Source organism: Vanrija albida (genome assembly GCF_041260175.1).
Source record: "Vanrija albida strain AlHP1 chromosome Unknown contig_4, whole genome shotgun sequence".
In the NCBI taxonomy this organism is placed as follows: Eukaryota; Fungi; Basidiomycota; class Tremellomycetes; order Trichosporonales; family Trichosporonaceae; genus Vanrija; species Vanrija albida.
In genome coordinates this window covers 775,843-794,136 of record NW_027191423.1, presented here as the reverse complement: position 1 = coordinate 794,136, position 18,294 = coordinate 775,843, and the positions used below count along the sequence as shown (strand labels likewise).

Below are 18,294 nucleotides of genomic sequence, written 5' to 3'. Positions count from 1 at the left end.
AGCCCTGTCAGCTCACGATCTGAAAACTACGGCGCGTAAAGCTTTGGGATACGACCAAACTGCCGCATCGCTGCCTGTCTCCCCAGAACGAGACTCGATTGGAGCGCTCTGGAGGTCGCATAGCACCGTGACGTTACAAGCCCCGGCGGTGATATCACCGAAAATGCAGACGCCGAGAACGCCGACGCGGTTCGCCTCTGCCCCGGCCTTAACCTCGTCGCCGCCGTCGACGCCGCCGAGGTCAGGGCGGAGGCATGAGGCGACGTCCCCACTGTTCCAGAGGCAGCCGCTTTCAGTGCGGGAGGGAATTCAGAACAGTTTCGATGAGCCTGGGCTGCTGTCGCCTATCACTAGCCCAGCACGGCCGGCCGGCGCCGCCGCCTTCACAGAGGAGAGGCCTGCGAAGAAGCGCAAGGTGGACCCAAACCTGCCCACCCCACCTGTCTCCTCCCAGCAGGCCGTTCCATCGTCGAGCCCCTCGCGCTCCTCGGCCCTGACCAGATCCCGCCCGCTGTCGCTCGCGTCCCGCATTCGTCTTGCACGGAGTCAGAGCCAAGGGGGAAACAGCCACAATCCATAGCCATATGTAGCCACAATAATCAAAGCGGAAGCAAAATGCCACTTTGCCCCACCTCCACTACTTCTTGCCGCGACCACCATCGCCGTTGTTGACATCGCACCAACCACCATGCCGCGAGTATACACACGCGCAGTTGTATCCACCTCGGACCAGGCGCAGCGGACCGAGAGCTCACGCGCCGTCCTGCGGTCGTACTACTGCCTGTGCGGGGACTTCCTCCTCGTGATCCAGGGCAAGCTGGACCGGCTCCCGCGACGCAAGTGAGCCTTTTTGCTCCGTAACAAGCTCACACGCAGAACAGACGGCGCGTACATTGTGCGCTCGGCCCCCGGACCAAAGGGGCAGCCGGCGCGCAAGTTCAAGCTCAACGCGCAGGCGGGGCAGTGCGCCATCGTCAAGCGGTGAGCTTGCCCCTTGGAGACGCTGGCTGACATCCAGCCGCGGGTCAGACGACAGCGAGGTCCGCCAGCCGTTCGTGTGCTCGCGCTGCCGCACGGCCGTGGCGTACCAGTCCTCCCCGGGCCCTGCGGGCTCAGCACCCTTCTTCTACATCCTCAAGGGCGCCATGACCGAGCAGCAGGGGAGAATACCGCCCGACGCGTTCGAGGGCGAGGACGAGGTGGCCGCAGAGTGATGCTCGTGACCGACCATGCATATGTTGTACTTGTACTAGTGCTACGACGACAGACCCGCTCTACCCCGCTACTGCTCCTCGTCCTGCGCCGCGGCCGCAGACTCGACCTTGATGTTGAGCGACTCGAGCTTGCGCATCATGCGCGCGAGCTCGTCGGCGCGCGAACCTAACGCCTGCTCGAGGGGGCGCAGCTGCTTGTGCCCGTACGCGTGCGATTCTGACGCGCCCTCGTCCTTCTGCGCCGCCTCGGCTAGCGGGCGCACAACCCCCAGCTGCTCCTTGAGCACCTGGGCGCGGTGCAGCAGCGTCTGGTTGCGGCGCACGGCCGCGCCGCCATTGACGCGCTGCCGCAGGCGGTCGAGCTCGTCAAACCACTTGCGCTCCACCTGCCCAATCTGCGGCCGGTACTCGGCCAGCATGGCGCTCAGGATCGCGTCGAGCCGGTCCGCCAGCGCAACCTGCTCAACCACCATCTGCTCGTAGCGCTCGGCGCTCGCCGTCGCCGTGTCGCGCGCCGCCTTTGCTCTCGCGGCGGCGTCGCGCAGCACGCTCAGCTGGCGGGCAAACTCGGCGACCTGGAGGTCGACACGCCGCTCAACGGCAGCAGACGCAGTGCGCACTGCCTCGGCCTGCGCTCTGACCTGCGACGATGCGTCGGCGAGCGCGCGCAGGTGGTCTGGCCCGATCGTGGCCAGCTGCTTTCCAGAGTCTGGCAGCTTGCGGACGGCGGCCCGCGGGTTGAATGGCTGTGCGGGGGAGCGCACGCTGGCAATGATGGCCTTGGTGTCGAATGGCTTGACGAGAAGCGACTGCGCGTCGGGCACGTCGGCGGGTGTTGGCTCGTCAACGACCTCGGCTGGCGGCGCGCCGTCCCCACGGTCTTGCACTCTGAAGTCTAACTCGACAGTAGCCAGCTGACCCGAGGAGGCAAGGCCAAGGATGCCGTAGCCTAGAGTGATGTTGCAGAATGTGACAGTGCCGACAATCGGTCTTGATGGGCTATACTGTCAGCTCGATAGATCGAGTAGTACTCACGCTGCCGCAATAAGTGGCGCCACCTCGCTCCCAGGCAGGTCGCCCTCCCCACCGTCCAGGAGCTTCTTGACCCATGGCGCTACCGAGATCGCGTCGACTCCAAACGAGCTTTGGACGTACACCACGTCGGGGTGGACTGGGTCGGACACCAGGGATGGCGTGTTCGCCTCGACCGCCTCGGGCTCGGCCGAAGCGGGATACGAGATGAGAATGGATTCGAGGATGGGAAGGGTGACATCGGCTGGAGCAGGATCCCGCGATGTGACCCAACGGGGCTCTGGCGTCTCAATCGCTACGCCGAGGTCTACTCGTCCAGCACTCCAAGCAATAGCCATCACGTTGAGACGGGGGCCGCTCTCATCCTCATTGTCACCTGACGCTCTCAGAACGATCAGGTCGGTGGCGCTCTGCTCGTCGACCCCGTCACCGTTGCCAACCTCCTGGGCAGATGGGTCAAACAATAGTGGACCTTGGCGGACCAGAGGGCGGTGAACACCGGGCGCAGGACCACCAGACTCTGTCAAGTGCGGGGGGTGGACGCGGACCATTCCAGGCCCGGGCCCGGGGCGGTCTGCCTTCGCTGGGGAGGCGGCGACGGTAGACTCGCGCAGACCAAAGCCACGACGACGGGATGGTGTACCGTTCTGCTCGACATCTCCATCCTCCCGAGAGTCGCGAGCTTGGCGGAGTAGAGCGTCGACCCACTGCGCCTGCAGTGCAATGCGGCCGGCGTAAGCGGCCCGCTCGGCGCTGCCCTCGTCGCCGACCTGCCCGGCATCCGCCTTCTCCAGTCGCTTCGTCCGCTCCGTTACCCACGCCGAAAGCGACTGGAGGTACGTAGCAGGGACGTCGGCGTGTAGTGGCAGCGCTGGGCCCATGGTGTAGACGTCTCCGTTCGCCATCAGGACGTAGACCATGAGCGGTCCAAAGTCAAAGTCGCCAGCCGAGAACGTAAACGAGGACGCATACTGAGACAGGGGGTCGATCGCCGAGAACTTGGCCTTGACACGCGTCGCCTTCTCGGGGAGGAAGTTGAACGTCTGGACGGGGTCCTGAGGCCGGAGGACATCGTACTCGCTGAGGCGTCAGCTGCTGGTTCTACCGTCCGCAGCTTACAATAGCTTGCCGTCCGAAGCAAGAACCCAGAGAGAGTTGCCACTCTCACCCCATGGGTGCCAGACAACCTTGGTGAGCGCCGCAGTCGAGGAGGGCGAGTGCTGGTACTCGTCGACATGGAACGACCGGACGGCGACCTCGCCGCCGCTGGCACTGGCAAACCCAGCCCGAGGGAGGACGATAATCACGAGCTGGTGGTGTCCAACAACGGCTAGCAAGCGGCCCGTTGGGTTGACAACCACCTGATGAATCGCAAAGGTGAGGTGTGGGGACTTGAGCGTCTGGTACCAGTCAGCAAACGGAGGCCCAGTCTCATCCCACCTTGTACGCCCCAACACTCCCAGAGTTGACTTCCCAGCCCTCTCCTGCGAGGCTGGTCATTCTGACCTCCTTTCCAAACGCGACGATCAGGTCCTTGTCACGTACGGCGATGCGCGCGTTTCTTGGCGCCGGCAGTCCCTCGGCAGACAGGTCGGGGGTGTCGACCAGCTCCCAGCCATCATCGGTGGACGTCGAGGCCGGGGGAACGAAAATGGCGTGCGAACGAAGCGCCTCGAGAGAGAATGGCAGGGTGGACGCCATGACTACGAGGTAGGCTGATGAGCCTTTCGTGTGTCGTGCCGGACGTGTGTTGTAGAAGGCGACGAGGTCAGAGAAGTCAAGAGGCTGCAAGTTGTGTGTGCTCTTGATGTGGTCCACAACAGAACTCTTGGTAGTGAATTTTGCTTCCGTCGTCAAGGTCGTCATTGTGGCTGCCATCCTGGCAATCATTGTTGCCATTCGTCCCCAAGCATGGATATCTCGTGCATATGTACATGACTAGACCTTGGCCTTGATGGGCTCATCCCCAAGCTGACCCTCCGAGACGACCTTGCCCTCCAGCTTGTCGACGACCTCGCGCCCAAGCTCCTTGACGCGCTCGACGTCGTGACCAATGAGACTGACATGAACGCCCTGGTACAGGTATGGGTCTGTGGAAGCGTCAGCTAGGTCGCCGTGCAGAACAAGACAGCTCACATGACCCAACACGAATGCCCTCCTTCTTGACCCTGTTCTGGAGTTCTGTGAGGTACGGAGCGATCTTCGACTCGGGCCACCTGCGTCCCAGTATTAGACAAGGCCCCAGCTTAGTCCAGCATACTCACGCCGTGTAAATCAGATGGCGGAATGGCTTTGCCGACGATGGAGGCAGTGGGAGGTACGGCACCAGGTCCTGCACGAGCTGCTGGAAGAGACTGGGGATGCCCGGGAAAACGCACAACTGAGCGGATGAGTGACACGGGCCGGCTTCGCGAGCGCAGCACCCACCTTGCCGCCGAGACGAACAACAGGAACCCACTTCTCGGGAGAGACGTGGAGCACCTCACTTCTAGCCCCGCCCTGCCCATCGCCTCCGTGCCCACCCTTGGCAGTCGGGAAAAGAGCCATCCGCTCGCGGGCAGCACGCTCCTCTGGGGATGCCGCAGCCAGCTCCGCACGCCTCTTCTCGGGGGTCAAGGCTCGCATACGCTCCAGGGTCTGCTGGTCGTGGGTGAGGGGAAGGCCAAACGCCTTGCCGAGAGCCTCGTAGGTGATATCTGTGACATATGATCAGCGCCAATGGCCGAGACACTCCTTTCCACCCACCATCATGAGTCGGGCCGATGCCTCCAGACGTGACGACAAAGTCATAGTTCTTGGTCATACGCCGGGCGGCTTCGATACTGACGGTCAGCGTTGCAATGGCTGACGGCTGCTCACATCTCATCCTCCTCGTCGGCAATGACTTCTATCCGCTTGCTGAGACATTAGCAAGTTGGCAGAGACGCCAAGACTGCAGCTCACAGCTCAATACCCAAATCGAAGCAAAACTGAGCAAAGAAGCTGTGGATCATGAGCTTCGGATCGACAGAACCTTTGAATCGTCTCACTGGCTGTTCGAGTCCTTGGTCTTGCCGTTGAGGACCTCGTCTCCAATGATCAAGCATCCAGCAGTCCTATCGCAACGCGTCAGTAGGTGCCAACATTACAGGCTTCACTCTCACTTGATAAAGTTGCCCTCACCCAGAGGGTTAGGGACAGACGCCGGATCCGTCACGCCTAGGTTCTGGGACATGACAAAAGATGGTGATATGGCGGCGGTAGAAAGTGGATAGCGTAGCGGGGCTGATAGCTTTACAGTTCTTGTGCACAGTCGATAAGAAGTGAGAGTCGAACGAAAGAGCATGGGCGGCGTTGAAGCGACCAGGACAGGGAGGGTGCTTAGGACGGCTGGCTGGGGATGACTCGGTCGAGTGAGTGATCGATCGCGACAGAGAGAGCAGAGCATTGACACAGACCGAGCACATGATGACATCAGCAAAACAGTCAGGGCTGCACCAGGTTGGCCACGTGGATATTTGACTCCGCACACATAACTTAAATCGTCCTCCCATTCAATTTTCCACGCCGAGAGCGCGCCGCCTGCCTGCCTTCCCTTGCCACCAAAAGCCAAACAAACGATACCATCGACATCCAACGACCATTATCGACGCATCACACTCGGAGCCAAGCATGGCTCGCGCCTAGTCAGACTGGCTCGACTCTCAGCTACCGATTCATACCAATCGCGGCTGGATTCAGAGACGATCGGACTTTACGACAATGAGCGACAACGACGATCTGGCCGGCAGCCAGGTCCACTCAGAGGAAGCACCACCCCAAGATGCGGCGGCCACCACCACCACCGACGAAGCCGAACCACTCCTCGACACTGACGACCAGAACGATGGCCTCAGTCTCGTGGCTGCTCTCAGCGCCCTCCCACCCGATCCTGAAGAGGATGGGCTGGGGGCAAGTGCACACTTTGACCCGGACATGCTTGCCAACCTGGCCGCGTTGAGCAACATCCCCCACGATGACGATGAACCTGTCGAGGAAGGCGCCGAGGGAATCGAAGTTGACAAGGAGGCGGAAGAGGTTCCTCTCGGTGTCGACGATGCGGATCAAGACTACTCGAGTCTGCTTATCCCCCCACCCGAGCCCTTGGTTGGAGACCAGGGAGAGGAGTTCGTCCTCGACATCGGACCCATCCCCTCCGGTGACGACCAAGACCTGCAGGGTGGAGAAGAAGTCGACCTGCGCGCGAGGGAAAGCGAGGGAGAGGGGTCGGACGATGACGATGAGTCGCGCCCAACCACACCTGGAGCTCCAGGAGATCGAAGGGGCCGATGGGTGGATGGAGAGTACCGGCCAAGGCTGTACTACGAAGGGGGCAAGCTCAAGCGGAGGCGGAACAGGACGGTCCTGTGAGTTACAAGTGTTGTTCATGGTGCTGTACTGACACCCTCCATAGGAGCTGCACAGAGTGCCACAGGAGGAAGCGTTAGTGCAGGATGGCCGCCAGATACTTACCAGCCCAGAACACTGCGATCGCAACATCCCCTGCAGCCGATGGTGAGTTATCGGTTCCCATGACAAGCTAACTTGCCCCAGTATTAAGCGCGGTGTGCCGAGCATGTGCCGTATGGACACGCCGACCGTTCCCCAAAGGAAGCGGAGAAAGTGAGTGAACCGGCATGCCTGTTGATGCTGACCTCTAGACCAAACGACGAGGTCCCGGTCAACTACGAGCTTGGGTTGCGCGTACAGGCGCTCGAGTCACTCATTCGATCCGGTGGAACTGTCGACGGCGAAGCTGCCTCAGCTGCTGCCATGGAAACAATCATGCACGCGACCCGGGCCGCCAACAACGGCCAGCCAGAAGCAGCTCATGCACTCCAGCAGCTGTCACAGAGCGCTACCTCTGGGCTGGGCATTGGGGGAATGAGCCAGGATGCGCAGAGCAGTCTACTCTTGGACGTCTTGCAACAGGTGGGTGCTTACCACGGGCCTGGGCTGACATTAGCTCTCCGCCGCCAGCATGGGCCGTCCGCAATCGGAATCCCAACAGCCAGACGACGGCAGCTCTTCAGAAATGCGCGCAACGTGGTCTTCTGTCCCGGCTGCTCCTGCCGAGAGCTCTCTTCAGGTCGAGCAGGCGTTCGAGGAAGATCAGGCGGCCCAGAAGCTCAACATCGCCCTTCCGGTTTTCCTCGACGACAGTGGCAAGGCATTCCTCCCACCGACTGTGAAGCATGCTGAGAAGAAGCTCCGCGAGGAGTCCTTGTTCACGTACGAAACGCTTCCGGTTGAGGGGTACACTCCATTTTTGGAGTCGGGCACCAAGTTCGCCTACGGTGAGGAAAGTCAGGCCATCAAGCGGAGCACTGTGGCCGCCATTCAAGCCATGTCGACCACTGGCGGCTTGCGACTCGCTGCAACATTCTTGGCTCGCTTCCCCATCGTTACAACGGCTCAGCGGTCTATTTACATCCCTAATCCAACCACCGACGAGGACGTCGCGGTTCTTAGAGACGCCGGCCTTGACATCAAAATGTACCGCTTCCACGACCTTAAGACCGGTATGGTGGACTGGGAAGGCATGCGGGACGACCTCCAACAGGCACCCGCGCGCTCGGTTGTCCTCCTGCATGTCAGCGGCTCTGTGCCAACGGGCGCCGAGCTCACAGCAGCCCAATGGCGACTTCTCACGGCCCTCCTGCAAGAACGACACCTCATTCCACTCATGGTTATGGCTTTCCAGGGGTTGACAACTGGGGATGCTGGCCGTGATGCCCAGCCCCTGCGCTTCATGGTCCACGAGAATCTGCCCGTCGTATTGGTCCAGAGCTTCGAAGCTGTGAGTGCAGTTACCGGATGTTGCTAACGGGTGCAGATGATGGGCCTGTACGCCGACAGCCCCGCGATCGTGTCGGTGCCTACCCTCAGTATCGAGGATCGCGACCGTATCGACTCTCAGCTGCGGAACATTGCCCGGACAGTCTACGCACGCCCGTCTGCATGGGGCGCGCTCCTCGCGCACACCGTCCTCTCGGATACCAAGCTGTATGCCGGATGGTATGTCGTTCTGGCAGGGTCGCTTCATTCACCGCTGACTGTGCAGGCTGGGAGAGATCAAGGCGCAGTTTGAGCGTCTGAAGAGTGTTCGTGAGAAGCTGTTCGACATCCTGGCGAACAAGCTTAAGACTCCTGGAACGTGGAACTACTTGAAACGCATCTCGGGCATGTACTGGTGAGTCGTCGTTACCACTGAGATGAACCTAACAGGCCAGCTCGATCCTCCTGCCTCAGCCTCAGCTAGATGCGCTTACAAGCAAGCGCCATGTCCACATCCTACCAGATGGCTGCATATCCTTGGGATGTTTCAACAACTCGCAGAAGATCGACATGTTTGCCCGCGCTCTCGATTACGTCGTCCGCGAGGGCATCCGCGAAGCCGAGGAGCAGCAGGCACAGGCTCTGGCTATGGAGCTGGCGCTCCAGGCCGCCAAGGAGCAGCAAGAGCGCGAGGAGGCCGAGGCCAACGCCGCTGCTGCCGCCGCCGAAGCGGCTGCCGCCCAGGCCGAGGATGCGCTGCTCATGGAGGCGTCCATCCAGAACGCCATCGATGCGCAGAGGGTCGAGGAGGAGGAAGAGGTGCGACGAGAGGAGGAGGCGCGGCTGTTAGAGGAGCAGGTGCGCAAGGCTGCTGAGCGGGCTGAGATTGCGCGCCAGGCCGAGCTCATCTTGGCAACCATTGAGTAGACCATTTTGGGTTCAGCGAAGACGCCGTTGTGGCGCATCCGGAGTTGTGTTATAATGATGTATCATGTTGTAGTCTGTGCCTGGGAGCGGTGGGAGTGGCCCGAGACCGCCAAGAATGAGTTGAGTTGCGTGGCAAAACAACGAGTCGCCTCATGGGGCAGGCGCGACAAAGCCGTGGTGCGGCTCACGCTCTCGCGCGACTTGGGCGCGGTTCAACTCCTCCGATACTGCACCGGGGGGCTGAGTGCTATCTACTTTTAGAAACGGGCCAGGGGGGAGGGGGAGCGTCACGTCAGTCGGGGCGGCGCGGCTGCTCGATATCGGGCCAGAGCACCGCCGAGGAGGGCAAGGGGCGAGCTCGGTTGGCGACCGCCTGCCGCCGCCTGGCGCAATCCCATAGCCCCCATAACTCTGGGGAGTGTGCTGCGATTTTCCGAGCGGAGAGACGGACGATTGAGAGCGCAGGTTGACGAGATTGGGCTGAGCCCACCGCCACAAAGGGAGTGGCGCGAGTCGTAGCACGAGTTAGTTTACCCGCCACGCCATCGCGCTCGCACGGACCGCGCCCAGTGCCGCATGAGCCGCTGCACCCGCCCCGCTCTAGGCCCGCTCTCTGTGCCGTGCGGCGGCGCGTACTGGCGGCGTTGGCCGGCGGGTGCGTGCGCGTGCATGGCGGGCCCGTTCAGCGGCCCCGGCTGTGGCGCCACACGCACCGGAAGTGGTCATCTTCCGCCGTCGTGATCGCCGTCTTCGTGGCCTCGCGGCGCGGTGTTCATGGACAGATCCGTACGATGCACTGCCGGGTCCGAGGAGGACCACACCGCAGGGCAACGAACGCGCCGTGCATTCCAATCTAGGGACCAGGTGTTCGTGGCCTGCCTCGCGCCCATGACCCATGACGAAGGCTTGGTCTGCAGCGTCACCACTCCAAGCCCGACAATGCCGCGCTCGAGGGACACTTTGGGAAATATCAAGGCAAGGCAGAGGGTTAGACTGGTCGGCGTAGGCATGGTAGACTGCGACGCGCTCGGTGCAAGTGCCCACCCACGGCCCCAACCCGAGCTGCGAGTGGCCCCGCTGCTCGCACCAACACGCGCTCACCCAAGAGCTGGTTGATCTCATCTGGCCTAGTGGGAGAACAAAAGTTGAATTTTCTTTCTCGCCAAGTAGTCAGAGGAGGCCGAGGATCCAATTCCACGCACCGCCAGAGCCAAGCCAGCACAGTCAGCACGCTCACCCGCTCACCCCGCACAACCCACCCGCCCTCGAGCTTCGCCCGACCCGACGGGGAGCCCCGACAACCCGGCCGGTCGCAGCACGCTCGCCACTCCCCCCGGCCTCGTGGGACCTGGCAACTGCGCGCTCTCCACACGCCAAAAAGACTGTGCTGTGCGCGCCGGGGGTCGAACCCGGGAAAGCCTTCGGCTGTTGGCAGTGAGGACGGCCGCCGCGAGCGGGGACATGTCCTAACGCCAATGGGTTTGACCACTTCCCTACACCCACGTTTTGGGAGCGGTGCGACGAGTGCGTCTTGGGTCGCGGCGGGTGCTGGCTGGGTCGGTGCAGTCGCTCGCGGGTTCAGTGCACTCGCACGTCGCGTCGGGTTCAGTGCACTCTCCCGTGCTTGCCTTGTTTATGCCAACTCACCTCTATCTACTCGTCAATTCGACCGCGGGACAGCGCTCTCGAGAGACAATTATTCGTCGCCAGTATCACTGTTTCGGCGTTGGAAGAATGGGCGAGGTTGGCACCCAGCTCATTGTTCCTTGTCGCCATCCCGTCTCGCCTCCTTTCCCCACCTTCCCCCCTCCCGCTCCTTCTCCTCCGACAAGAAGAACTTCCACAAGACCTTACTCGCTTCCACCTTGTTCGGTTCAACTTTGAATTTTGTATCCCCAACGGGACGACTCGCATCCCCTCCCAGGCGCTCACCGCGGGGACAGCTCGCGCCTCCCCACCACACCACCTCCCCACAACCATATCCTCTCCATTTCAGCTCCAACACCCAACCCGCCCCCTTAAAACTGACCGCCAGAGAGGATTATCTGTTCCTAAACCATCGTTGTCTACGGTTACTGAGGTAACTGTAAGCGAAACGGATTGATGAGAGTAGACTCGCCAGCCCTCAACAATCCACTTCGTTCCTGCCCCGAGCTCGCCGCACTGCCGCCAGCACTCTGCACACTCCCCGAACACCCTCAACCAATATCCAGTCATACCCCGCCTGCGTTTCTAAATACAGTCTGCATTGCTACAGAGCCACACCCGCCGCCCTCTGCAAGCCAGCCGGCGACACCAGCCAACCAACCCGCCCACCCACTGCCGCAGCGTCCGCGTCTCACGCCTTGGAGTGTCTACCCACAACGACAACGAGACGAGGGTAAGCGCTCTGGCGATCCAGCAGCATTCCGGAGCCAGCAGCAGTCGCTCCACCGTCCCACCACAACCTTCTCACTCTTGAGCAACGTGATGGGTGCGTTGGGCGCTAGCCTCCCCGCTCAGATGTGTCCTCTGTAGCCGCCACTCTCGTGCCGTGTCCCCAAAGACCCCATCAGGACAGAGAGCGGCGTCGGTGAGCCCCGTCAGTACCACGATTCACCCCGATGCACCCCGCGATCTGGTATTTTGTTCATACGGCTATCGTACAACCCACAGGGGTATCTCTACGTCTCTCATGATGTCGAGCACACCGCAGCCAGCGCCTAGTAGGCGGGGGCGGTCTCGAGGGTCTTGACCTCGGCGAGGCACTCGTCGAGGCCCTCCTTCCACTCGGCGATCTCCTCGGCCGTGGGCGCCTTGGCGTCCTTGCCCTTCTTGGCTGGTGCCGAGCAGATGAGGACACACGAGGTCGCGCGCTTGGTGCCCGAGGCGGCGCCGAGCTCCTCCCTGCGACACTGTCAGTTTCGTCTTGCGGGCTACCACGCCACACGCACTTGCTCAGGACCCAGCAGTACTCGATGCCCTTGGTCTCCTCGGCGAGGACGGGGAGGTGCGAGATGACGTCGATGGGCGTGATGTTGGACGCGAGGAGGAGGAGGCCCTTCTCGCCCTTGCGGAGCGCCTTGACGACCTCCTTGACACCGCGCTTGAGCTGGCGCGCCTTTGATGCCCGCTTGACCGTCTTGAAGAGCTTCTTGGAGAGCTTCTTGTCCGCCAATGGGACAGCGATGGGGGCGATGGCCTCGGGGGGGACGTCGAACTCGCCCTAGAGACGTGTTAGTATGCGCCGCGTGCAGATAAGACCACATCGCGAGATGCAGCCCCCAGCCCACACGCACCTTCTTGTCACCGGCCTCGTCGGCAGCAAGCGACTTGCGCTTCTCCTTCTTGGCCTTCTTGGCGGCCTTGTCGTCCTCGGCGGCGTCGACAACGTCGGCGACCTCGGACTTGCGCTTCTTCTTCTTCTCCTCCTTGAGCTCGGCGTCCTTGGCCATTGTTGCTGGTGTGATGTGGGGGTGGTGGGGGTGGTGCAGACGACGATGATAGTGAGCGGGCGACCAAAAGCAGGTAGCAGTCTTGAAGAAAGTCTTGAAATCGTAGGAATTTGTACGTGGAGTTGTGGTGGGTGGTCGCGTGGTTGTCACGTGGTATATGATATGAATACTCCCGCAACCCCTTCCCCCGCTCCACTGAAGCGAGAGCCGATCAGCTTTGGTTGTTGTATTAGACGTGAGCCGATTAAACACCCATTTCCAAACATTTCAGAATCCGCCCAACCGGCACGGTGCCGCTCGGCGCGTGGCGGCATCGTCTCCAGGTGGAGGTTCGGTCGGCTGTCGCTCCTCCTCGAGATTATTAAACCGGGCCACGACACCTCTCTCTTCTTATCATTCCACCCCCTCAACCCCCGCACACTCCACACACAATGGTCAACGTCAACATCCAGACCACCATCTCGCCCTACACTCAGGAGCCGATCGCGACGCGCCCGCTCCTCTCCAAGGCCGAGCTCGACAATGCCATCGCCGAGGCCGTCAAGGCGCAGAAGGCGTGGCGCAAGGTCTCGCTCGACAAGCGTATCGCCATCGCCGAGAAGTGGCTGGTGCGTCCCCCTCGGGGTCCTTTGTCCGCCCGCTGACCCCCGCAGACCGAGTTCGAGTCGCTCACCGACCTCCTCGCCGAGGACATTGCGCTCCAGATGGGCCGCCCCGTCGGCTCGTCGCGCGGCGAGATCAACGGCACGCTCTACCGCGCGCGCCACCTGATCAAGATTGCGCGCGAGTCGCTCGCGCCCATCCCCCAGACGGCGACCGACGACGAGGCCAACAAGCGCGAGATTGTCAAGCAGCCCCTCGGCGTCGTCGCCATCATCACGCCCTGGAACTTCCCCCACCTGTGCACCGTCAACTCGGTCATCCCCGCCCTGCTCGCCGGCAACGCCGTCATCATCAAGCCGGCCCCGCAGACGCCAGTGCCCGCCGAGCGCTGGCTCCAGACCCTGACTGCCGCCGGCCTCCCCACCAACGTGCTCCAGGTCGTCCACCTCGCCCAGGAGGACACGCTCAACCTCCTCGTCGCTGACCCCCGCGTCGACTTTGTCACCTTCACCGGCTCGGTCGTCGGCGGCCGCGCCGTGCAGGAGGCGGCGGCCAAGGGCCCCCTCTTCAAGGGCGTCGGACTCGAGCTCGGCGGAAAGGACCCCGCCTACGTCCGCGCTGACGCCGACCTCGACTACACGGTCGCCAACCTCGTCGACGGCGCAATCTTCAACTCGGGCCAGTCGTGCTGCGCCGTCGAGCGCATCTACGTCCACTCGTCCATCTTTGACGAGTTCGTCAAGCGCTACGCCGCTATCGCCAAGAAGGACTACGTCCTCGGCGACCCCACCAAGCCGGAGACTACCCTCGGCCCCGTCGTCTCGCTCGCGTCCGCCACCCGCATTCGCAAGCAGATTGCCGACGCCATCGCCAAGGGCGCCACTGCGGTCGTGTCCGAGGCCGACTTCCCCGGCGCCAAGGAGGGCACCACGCTTGTTGGCCCCACTGTGCTCATCAACGTCGACCACTGTGAGTTGAGAAAGAGTTTGCGAGAGCACCACTGACAGTCCCAGCCATGGACGTCATGACCGAGGAGACCTTTGGCCCCGTCATCGGCATCCAGAAGGTCGAGAACGACGAGGAGGCCCTCCAGCTCATGAACGACTCGGAGTACGGCCTCACCGCCTCGGTCTGGACCCAGCCCACCGAGGCCAACCTCGCCATCTTTGACCAGTTTGTCGAGGACCTCGAGTCCGGCACCGTCTACCTCAACCGCGCCGACGCCCTCGACCCCGCGCTCCCTTGGACCGGTGTCAAGAACTCGGGCCGCGGCATCTCGCTCTCGACTCTCGGCTACGACCAGCTCACCCGCGCAAAGTCGGTCATGAAACGCGTCAAGCTCAACTAGATGGGACCACAAAACTTATAGTAGATGCGACTCCGGGCATGCAGTAGACTTGTTGTGCAATGCGATATGACATGGAATCTATGTGGGTACAACGTGGCTGGAGAAGATTATACACTACGTGTGGAGCCAGTTCTCGTAGAACTGGACGCTGGCTTTAGGGGGTTCGTACTGCTCGTAGCGGTCTGTACTCTCCTGCAGAGCCGCGATAGTGGACACGGTCCCCGGAGTTTCGACGCTTGGTTCAGTCACCTCTTGACCGGCAGCGAGCTGGGCTGCTCGAACATAGCGCTGAAGATCCTGGGGGTCGGTAGTCGAACCTGCAGATAGCAGGTCGGTTGTGTGGTAGTGCATGTAGTAGTCATAGTCTTTGATTCGCTGATCGAGATCGGGGGGCTCGAGGAGCGTGTTGACCAGCATTTCGATAGCACTTGGAGGCTCGGCTTCAACAACTGTCGGTGTTGGCGACGTGTCGCCGTTCTTTGTTGGGGACCCTGTGGAGGCAAACCGCCTGGCTGTGCGTCGCGCCTCCGGCGTACTCGAGGTCGGCGAAGCTGGCCCAGCTCCCACCGCCGACAGAGTCTCGAATGGACTCAGCACACCGTTCTTCGTCCGCGTCGTCGTAAACTTGAGCGTGGAGGTCATTTCACTGATGTCAGCTGGGTACTGTTTTGACTTGCTACCCACTAAGCATAGAGCTTGTCCATCTGTGTGAGAGTGTCCGGCTTGTAGTAGTCGGTGAACAGAGGCCTTGGCGGATCCTCGTCGCCGAGCGCTCCCAGTTGTGGGGGATCAAGGTGGGACGGCGTGAACCATGTCCGGTAGTTTGGGCGTGGGCCACGAGGCACGATGGGGGCGTTCGTGTCCACACCAAGGAAGAGGTTGATAGCAGCTTGCTTATCAGCATCAAGGATGGAGTTGTTGAAGTATCGGCGGATGTTTTCTGATGTCAACAGAGCTCGAGAGTGGAAACTCACGCGCCAGGTCACGGGAGTGACTTGTCCACTGCGTCGCCTTGGTTGGACGGTAGGTGTCACGGTTGACGACAGCGCTGCCAGTGTACTGGTAGGCAAGGAAATCACCGTGGTCGTGGTACATCTGTCGTAAGCCCTGGCCTTACTCCAAGTTCTCACCTCTGTCAGCACCTCCACAGCATCGCACGCGAAAGGAAGGTTGGGCGTGCTGAGTAGGCCCAGAGCATAGAGCTGGTGGCCGAAAGCTCGCTTGGCGATGGCGAACTGTGCTGCGTTCGTGCGATCGAGACAGTCAACGCAGTTGACTCGCAGCACACCACACTGGAGCAAGGGCGTCTGGCGATGGGGTCCAGAGCTGATGTCAGCCCGGGCGGGGGAATCGGAAACTTACTTCGCCTCGTTTCGAGCTGCTCCGCCGTGGAAGAAGTGGGTGTGCTGGAGACTTTCCTCACAGACATCCTCTAAGATACCCATGACGTCTTGGTGCCGACTGCCGGTGTTAGATCATGAGAGGATGGGATTCACGCACCTCTTCGCCGCTTGGGCCATGTCCCAAGCAATGTAGCGCATCCTCTTCCCTTCTGGCAGAAACTGGTTGAGGTACTCGACGCACTCGCCGTACTCTGCAAGCAGCTTGGACTCTCGTGGTACCGCCTCCTTGCTCTTGACCAAGTTGAGGATGAAGATTGGCGCTCCATATCGACCCAAGAGATCGTCAAAGTGCTTGGCAGCTGGTGTGTAGAACGGGTCCTTGATCGTGACTGATTGTCAGCTCGGAAGTTGGCGCATCTAAGCTCACTCTCAATCGGTGGTTTAGGTGTCTTGATGTCGGACGTCTGGTGCCACATGACCGGAATACTGCCCCTGATCTGGACAAAGCTGGTGTAGCCGCTGTAGTCTGCGGCGGATTCTGGATTGGTAGGATATCCGAAGCCAGTAGCTAGTGGCTCAGACACAATCTGCTCGGTCTCTACTTCGTTGGCAACGTCGCCCTGTTCTGTCAGCTCAGAGTCTGGCACGGAAGCTCACATTTTCATCAGCGCCTCGGGTCAGGAAGCGCACGCCTGCATGGTGGCGCGAGCGGCGAGCGATAAGCGTGAGGTACACGGTGCGCGAGAAGACGTTGATTTCTGATTGATCAGCGCTAGCCTCCCTCGTCCGCGTACTGGTCTGGTCGAACGATCCATGGATGAGCGGCAACACCCATTGGCTACGGTTCTTGGGGTCTTCGAGGTCGAATGCAGGAGTGAGTAGGTGATAGTTCCACATGAAGCGCGAGTTCCACAGCTTTTGCTCTGGGTGTGTCGTGAGATTGACTTGAAGTGTGTTCGTGATGTCATACGAGTACCTGTCGATCAGTTGTTGCTGCACCACTGCACTCACGAAAAGTAGAAGTTCTTGGACAGGTCGACCTGGTCAAAGATGCTCTGGAGTCTGGGGTGGTTAGGTTTGCACTCCATGGGATCACCTACTTGGCCTCTTGTGCTGTATTGGCGGCCTTTGGAGAGATCGGAAGGAGCTAGGTGGTTAGCAATCCACCATCCACATGCGCCCTACCCTTGACTTGTCACAGTGATAAACTGATGTCAGCTCCAGTTTCCTCCCACCAACTCACTGTAGTGTCCACCAATGAGCCCCACGACCGATCGCTGCGTGATAACAACGAGGTACCAAGTGCTCGTGAACCGCGCAAAGCCCACGATACCATAGAAGTCGAGCAGCTTGGCTAGACCGCCCTGGCTCTTGTTGCCGTCCTCAACCATGCGTAGCAGTAAGTCGAGCTGCTGGGTATCATAGTGCGTCGCGTCCTCCACGACGTTCAGCACATCGGGGTCCGTGCGGTCGATCTTGAGCACGCGGTGTGTGCTGCCGGCCGACGACGTGATGTAGTAGCGGCTGGAGGGAGGTGAGTATGTCTTCCGGCGTTTCCCGTTCGCTTGGCCGACACGCACGACTTTGTCTCGTACAGTGTGTACTGTGACAACCCCGATGGGTCATCCGTGTCATCCATATGTCGCCGCTGCATGGTGACGTTGTGCGACAGCGGCGGTGGTGGTGGTGTACAGTTGTTGTTGGTTGACCAGAGTGACTGAGCAATCGACCGACCGACTGACGACTGGAATGTCTTATGACGTTTGTTGTTGACGCGTCTTGAGGTGAGGGGGCGATTACAAACTTGGATTAGAAAGGCGGCAGGATGATCGTCCTAACACTATGTTCTAAATGGATTAGCGGAACCAAATGCGGCGACTGGCATTCCCTTTGGTGGCGCCAAGCCCGTGTTACTGTCGTCGGAATGGGTTGTGCGGTTGTGCGGCTGCCGTGTCGATTGATTGCACATGTGACGGCGACCTGACCCACGAGCCAGCGGCAACCAAGGCAAGCGAGCAGCGAGCAGTAAGCACACTTGCCTCCGACTGCGTTGATTTGCCGGCGCTTGTCGGTCGGTCGGTCGGACGCGACGGCGGCTGCTCTGCAATTCTGCAAGCGCGGATCGAGCACACCGAGGTTGGGTAGCCCTAGAGGCAGGGAAGTCGTACAGGGTGGGGGACCGGCGTTGGTTGGAGAGGCCTCGCCACAGGCAGCGCGACCGGCGCCGCGACTCGGGCTCTAACGACGTGCTCTCTCTCTCAGCTGACTGACCCTGGCTGGCTGGCTCCGCTTCCACTGCCCAGCTGACACGGCTGCTGACGACTGAATGACTGCCGCCTCCCTCAGCTGCCATCCCGACCACCCGACCGAACGACCGACAAGATCTCAACTGCCCAGCCAGCCGCTCCATCGCCGGCAACCGCGGCGGTTCTTTTTCCAACAATCAGCCTCTGCATCGCACAGGAGCGCCATCTCTCCAACCCCTGCCAATAATTCTCGTCTGCAGCAACCATTGCATCGCTGCATTACCCACCACGAAACACCTCCCAGCCAGCCAAGGCGTGCGCGTGATACCCACCGCAGGCGGCGACAGCTCG

The 18,294-nt window shown here is 61.1% G+C and overlaps 7 protein-coding genes and 1 non-coding gene across 8 annotated transcripts; 3 read left to right on the top strand and 5 right to left on the bottom strand.

Annotated features, from left to right (window-relative positions):
- Positions 1–688: 688 nt before the first annotated feature.
- On the top strand, positions 689–1,214 carry Q8F55_005025 (uncharacterized protein; the record flags this gene model as incomplete). The annotated part of the gene is made up of 3 exons (XM_069353521.1): positions 689–840; positions 877–981; positions 1,019–1,214. The coding sequence occupies 3 exons, from the start codon at positions 689–691 to the stop codon at positions 1,212–1,214; spliced, it is 453 nt and encodes a 150-aa protein (XP_069208163.1).
- A 68-nt stretch (positions 1,215–1,282) lies between these two features.
- On the bottom strand, positions 1,283–4,112 carry Q8F55_005024 (uncharacterized protein; the record flags this gene model as incomplete). The annotated part of the gene is made up of 4 exons (XM_069353520.1): positions 1,283–2,213; positions 2,250–3,326; positions 3,366–3,646; positions 3,687–4,112. 4 exons carry the CDS (start codon positions 4,110–4,112, stop codon positions 1,283–1,285), a joined length of 2,715 nt encoding a protein of 904 aa, XP_069208162.1.
- Positions 4,113–4,184: 72 nt separating this feature from the next.
- Positions 4,185–5,460, bottom strand: Q8F55_005023 (uncharacterized protein; the record flags this gene model as incomplete). Its single annotated transcript, XM_069353519.1, has 9 exons — positions 4,185–4,336; positions 4,383–4,462; positions 4,511–4,626; positions 4,674–4,942; positions 4,992–5,068; positions 5,106–5,144; positions 5,190–5,228; positions 5,276–5,341; positions 5,390–5,460. 9 exons carry the CDS (start codon positions 5,458–5,460, stop codon positions 4,185–4,187), a joined length of 909 nt encoding a protein of 302 aa, XP_069208161.1.
- Positions 5,461–5,987: 527 nt separating this feature from the next.
- On the top strand, positions 5,988–8,969 carry AAT1_2 (aspartate transaminase aat1; the record flags this gene model as incomplete). Its single annotated transcript, XM_069353518.1, has 9 exons — positions 5,988–6,631; positions 6,679–6,707; positions 6,746–6,779; positions 6,819–6,887; positions 6,926–7,196; positions 7,231–8,064; positions 8,101–8,282; positions 8,329–8,457; positions 8,498–8,969. The coding sequence occupies 9 exons, from the start codon at positions 5,988–5,990 to the stop codon at positions 8,967–8,969; spliced, it is 2,664 nt and encodes an 887-aa protein (XP_069208160.1).
- Positions 8,970–10,357: 1,388 nt separating this feature from the next.
- Q8F55_005021 lies at positions 10,358–10,472 on the bottom strand. The gene has a single exon. It is a non-coding gene; the product is annotated as a tRNA-Leu (tRNA).
- A 1,199-nt stretch (positions 10,473–11,671) lies between these two features.
- NHP2 (snoRNA-binding protein) lies at positions 11,672–12,403 on the bottom strand (the record flags this gene model as incomplete). The annotated part of the gene is made up of 3 exons (XM_069353517.1): positions 11,672–11,855; positions 11,903–12,174; positions 12,248–12,403. The coding sequence occupies 3 exons, from the start codon at positions 12,401–12,403 to the stop codon at positions 11,672–11,674; spliced, it is 612 nt and encodes a 203-aa protein (XP_069208159.1).
- Positions 12,404–12,834: 431 nt separating this feature from the next.
- Q8F55_005019 (uncharacterized protein) lies at positions 12,835–14,354 on the top strand (the record flags this gene model as incomplete). Its single annotated transcript, XM_069353516.1, has 3 exons — positions 12,835–13,011; positions 13,057–13,975; positions 14,020–14,354. 3 exons carry the CDS (start codon positions 12,835–12,837, stop codon positions 14,352–14,354), a joined length of 1,431 nt encoding a protein of 476 aa, XP_069208158.1.
- Positions 14,355–14,468: 114 nt separating this feature from the next.
- Positions 14,469–17,351, bottom strand: FIG4 (phosphatidylinositol-3,5-bisphosphate 5-phosphatase; the record flags this gene model as incomplete). Its single annotated transcript, XM_069353515.1, has 13 exons — positions 14,469–15,000; positions 15,039–15,294; positions 15,329–15,449; positions 15,485–15,680; positions 15,717–15,815; positions 15,855–16,086; positions 16,125–16,317; positions 16,355–16,455; positions 16,492–16,673; positions 16,709–16,759; positions 16,798–16,844; positions 16,933–17,221; positions 17,278–17,351. The coding sequence occupies 13 exons, from the start codon at positions 17,349–17,351 to the stop codon at positions 14,469–14,471; spliced, it is 2,373 nt and encodes a 790-aa protein (XP_069208157.1).
- Positions 17,352–18,294: the final 943 nt, after the last annotated feature.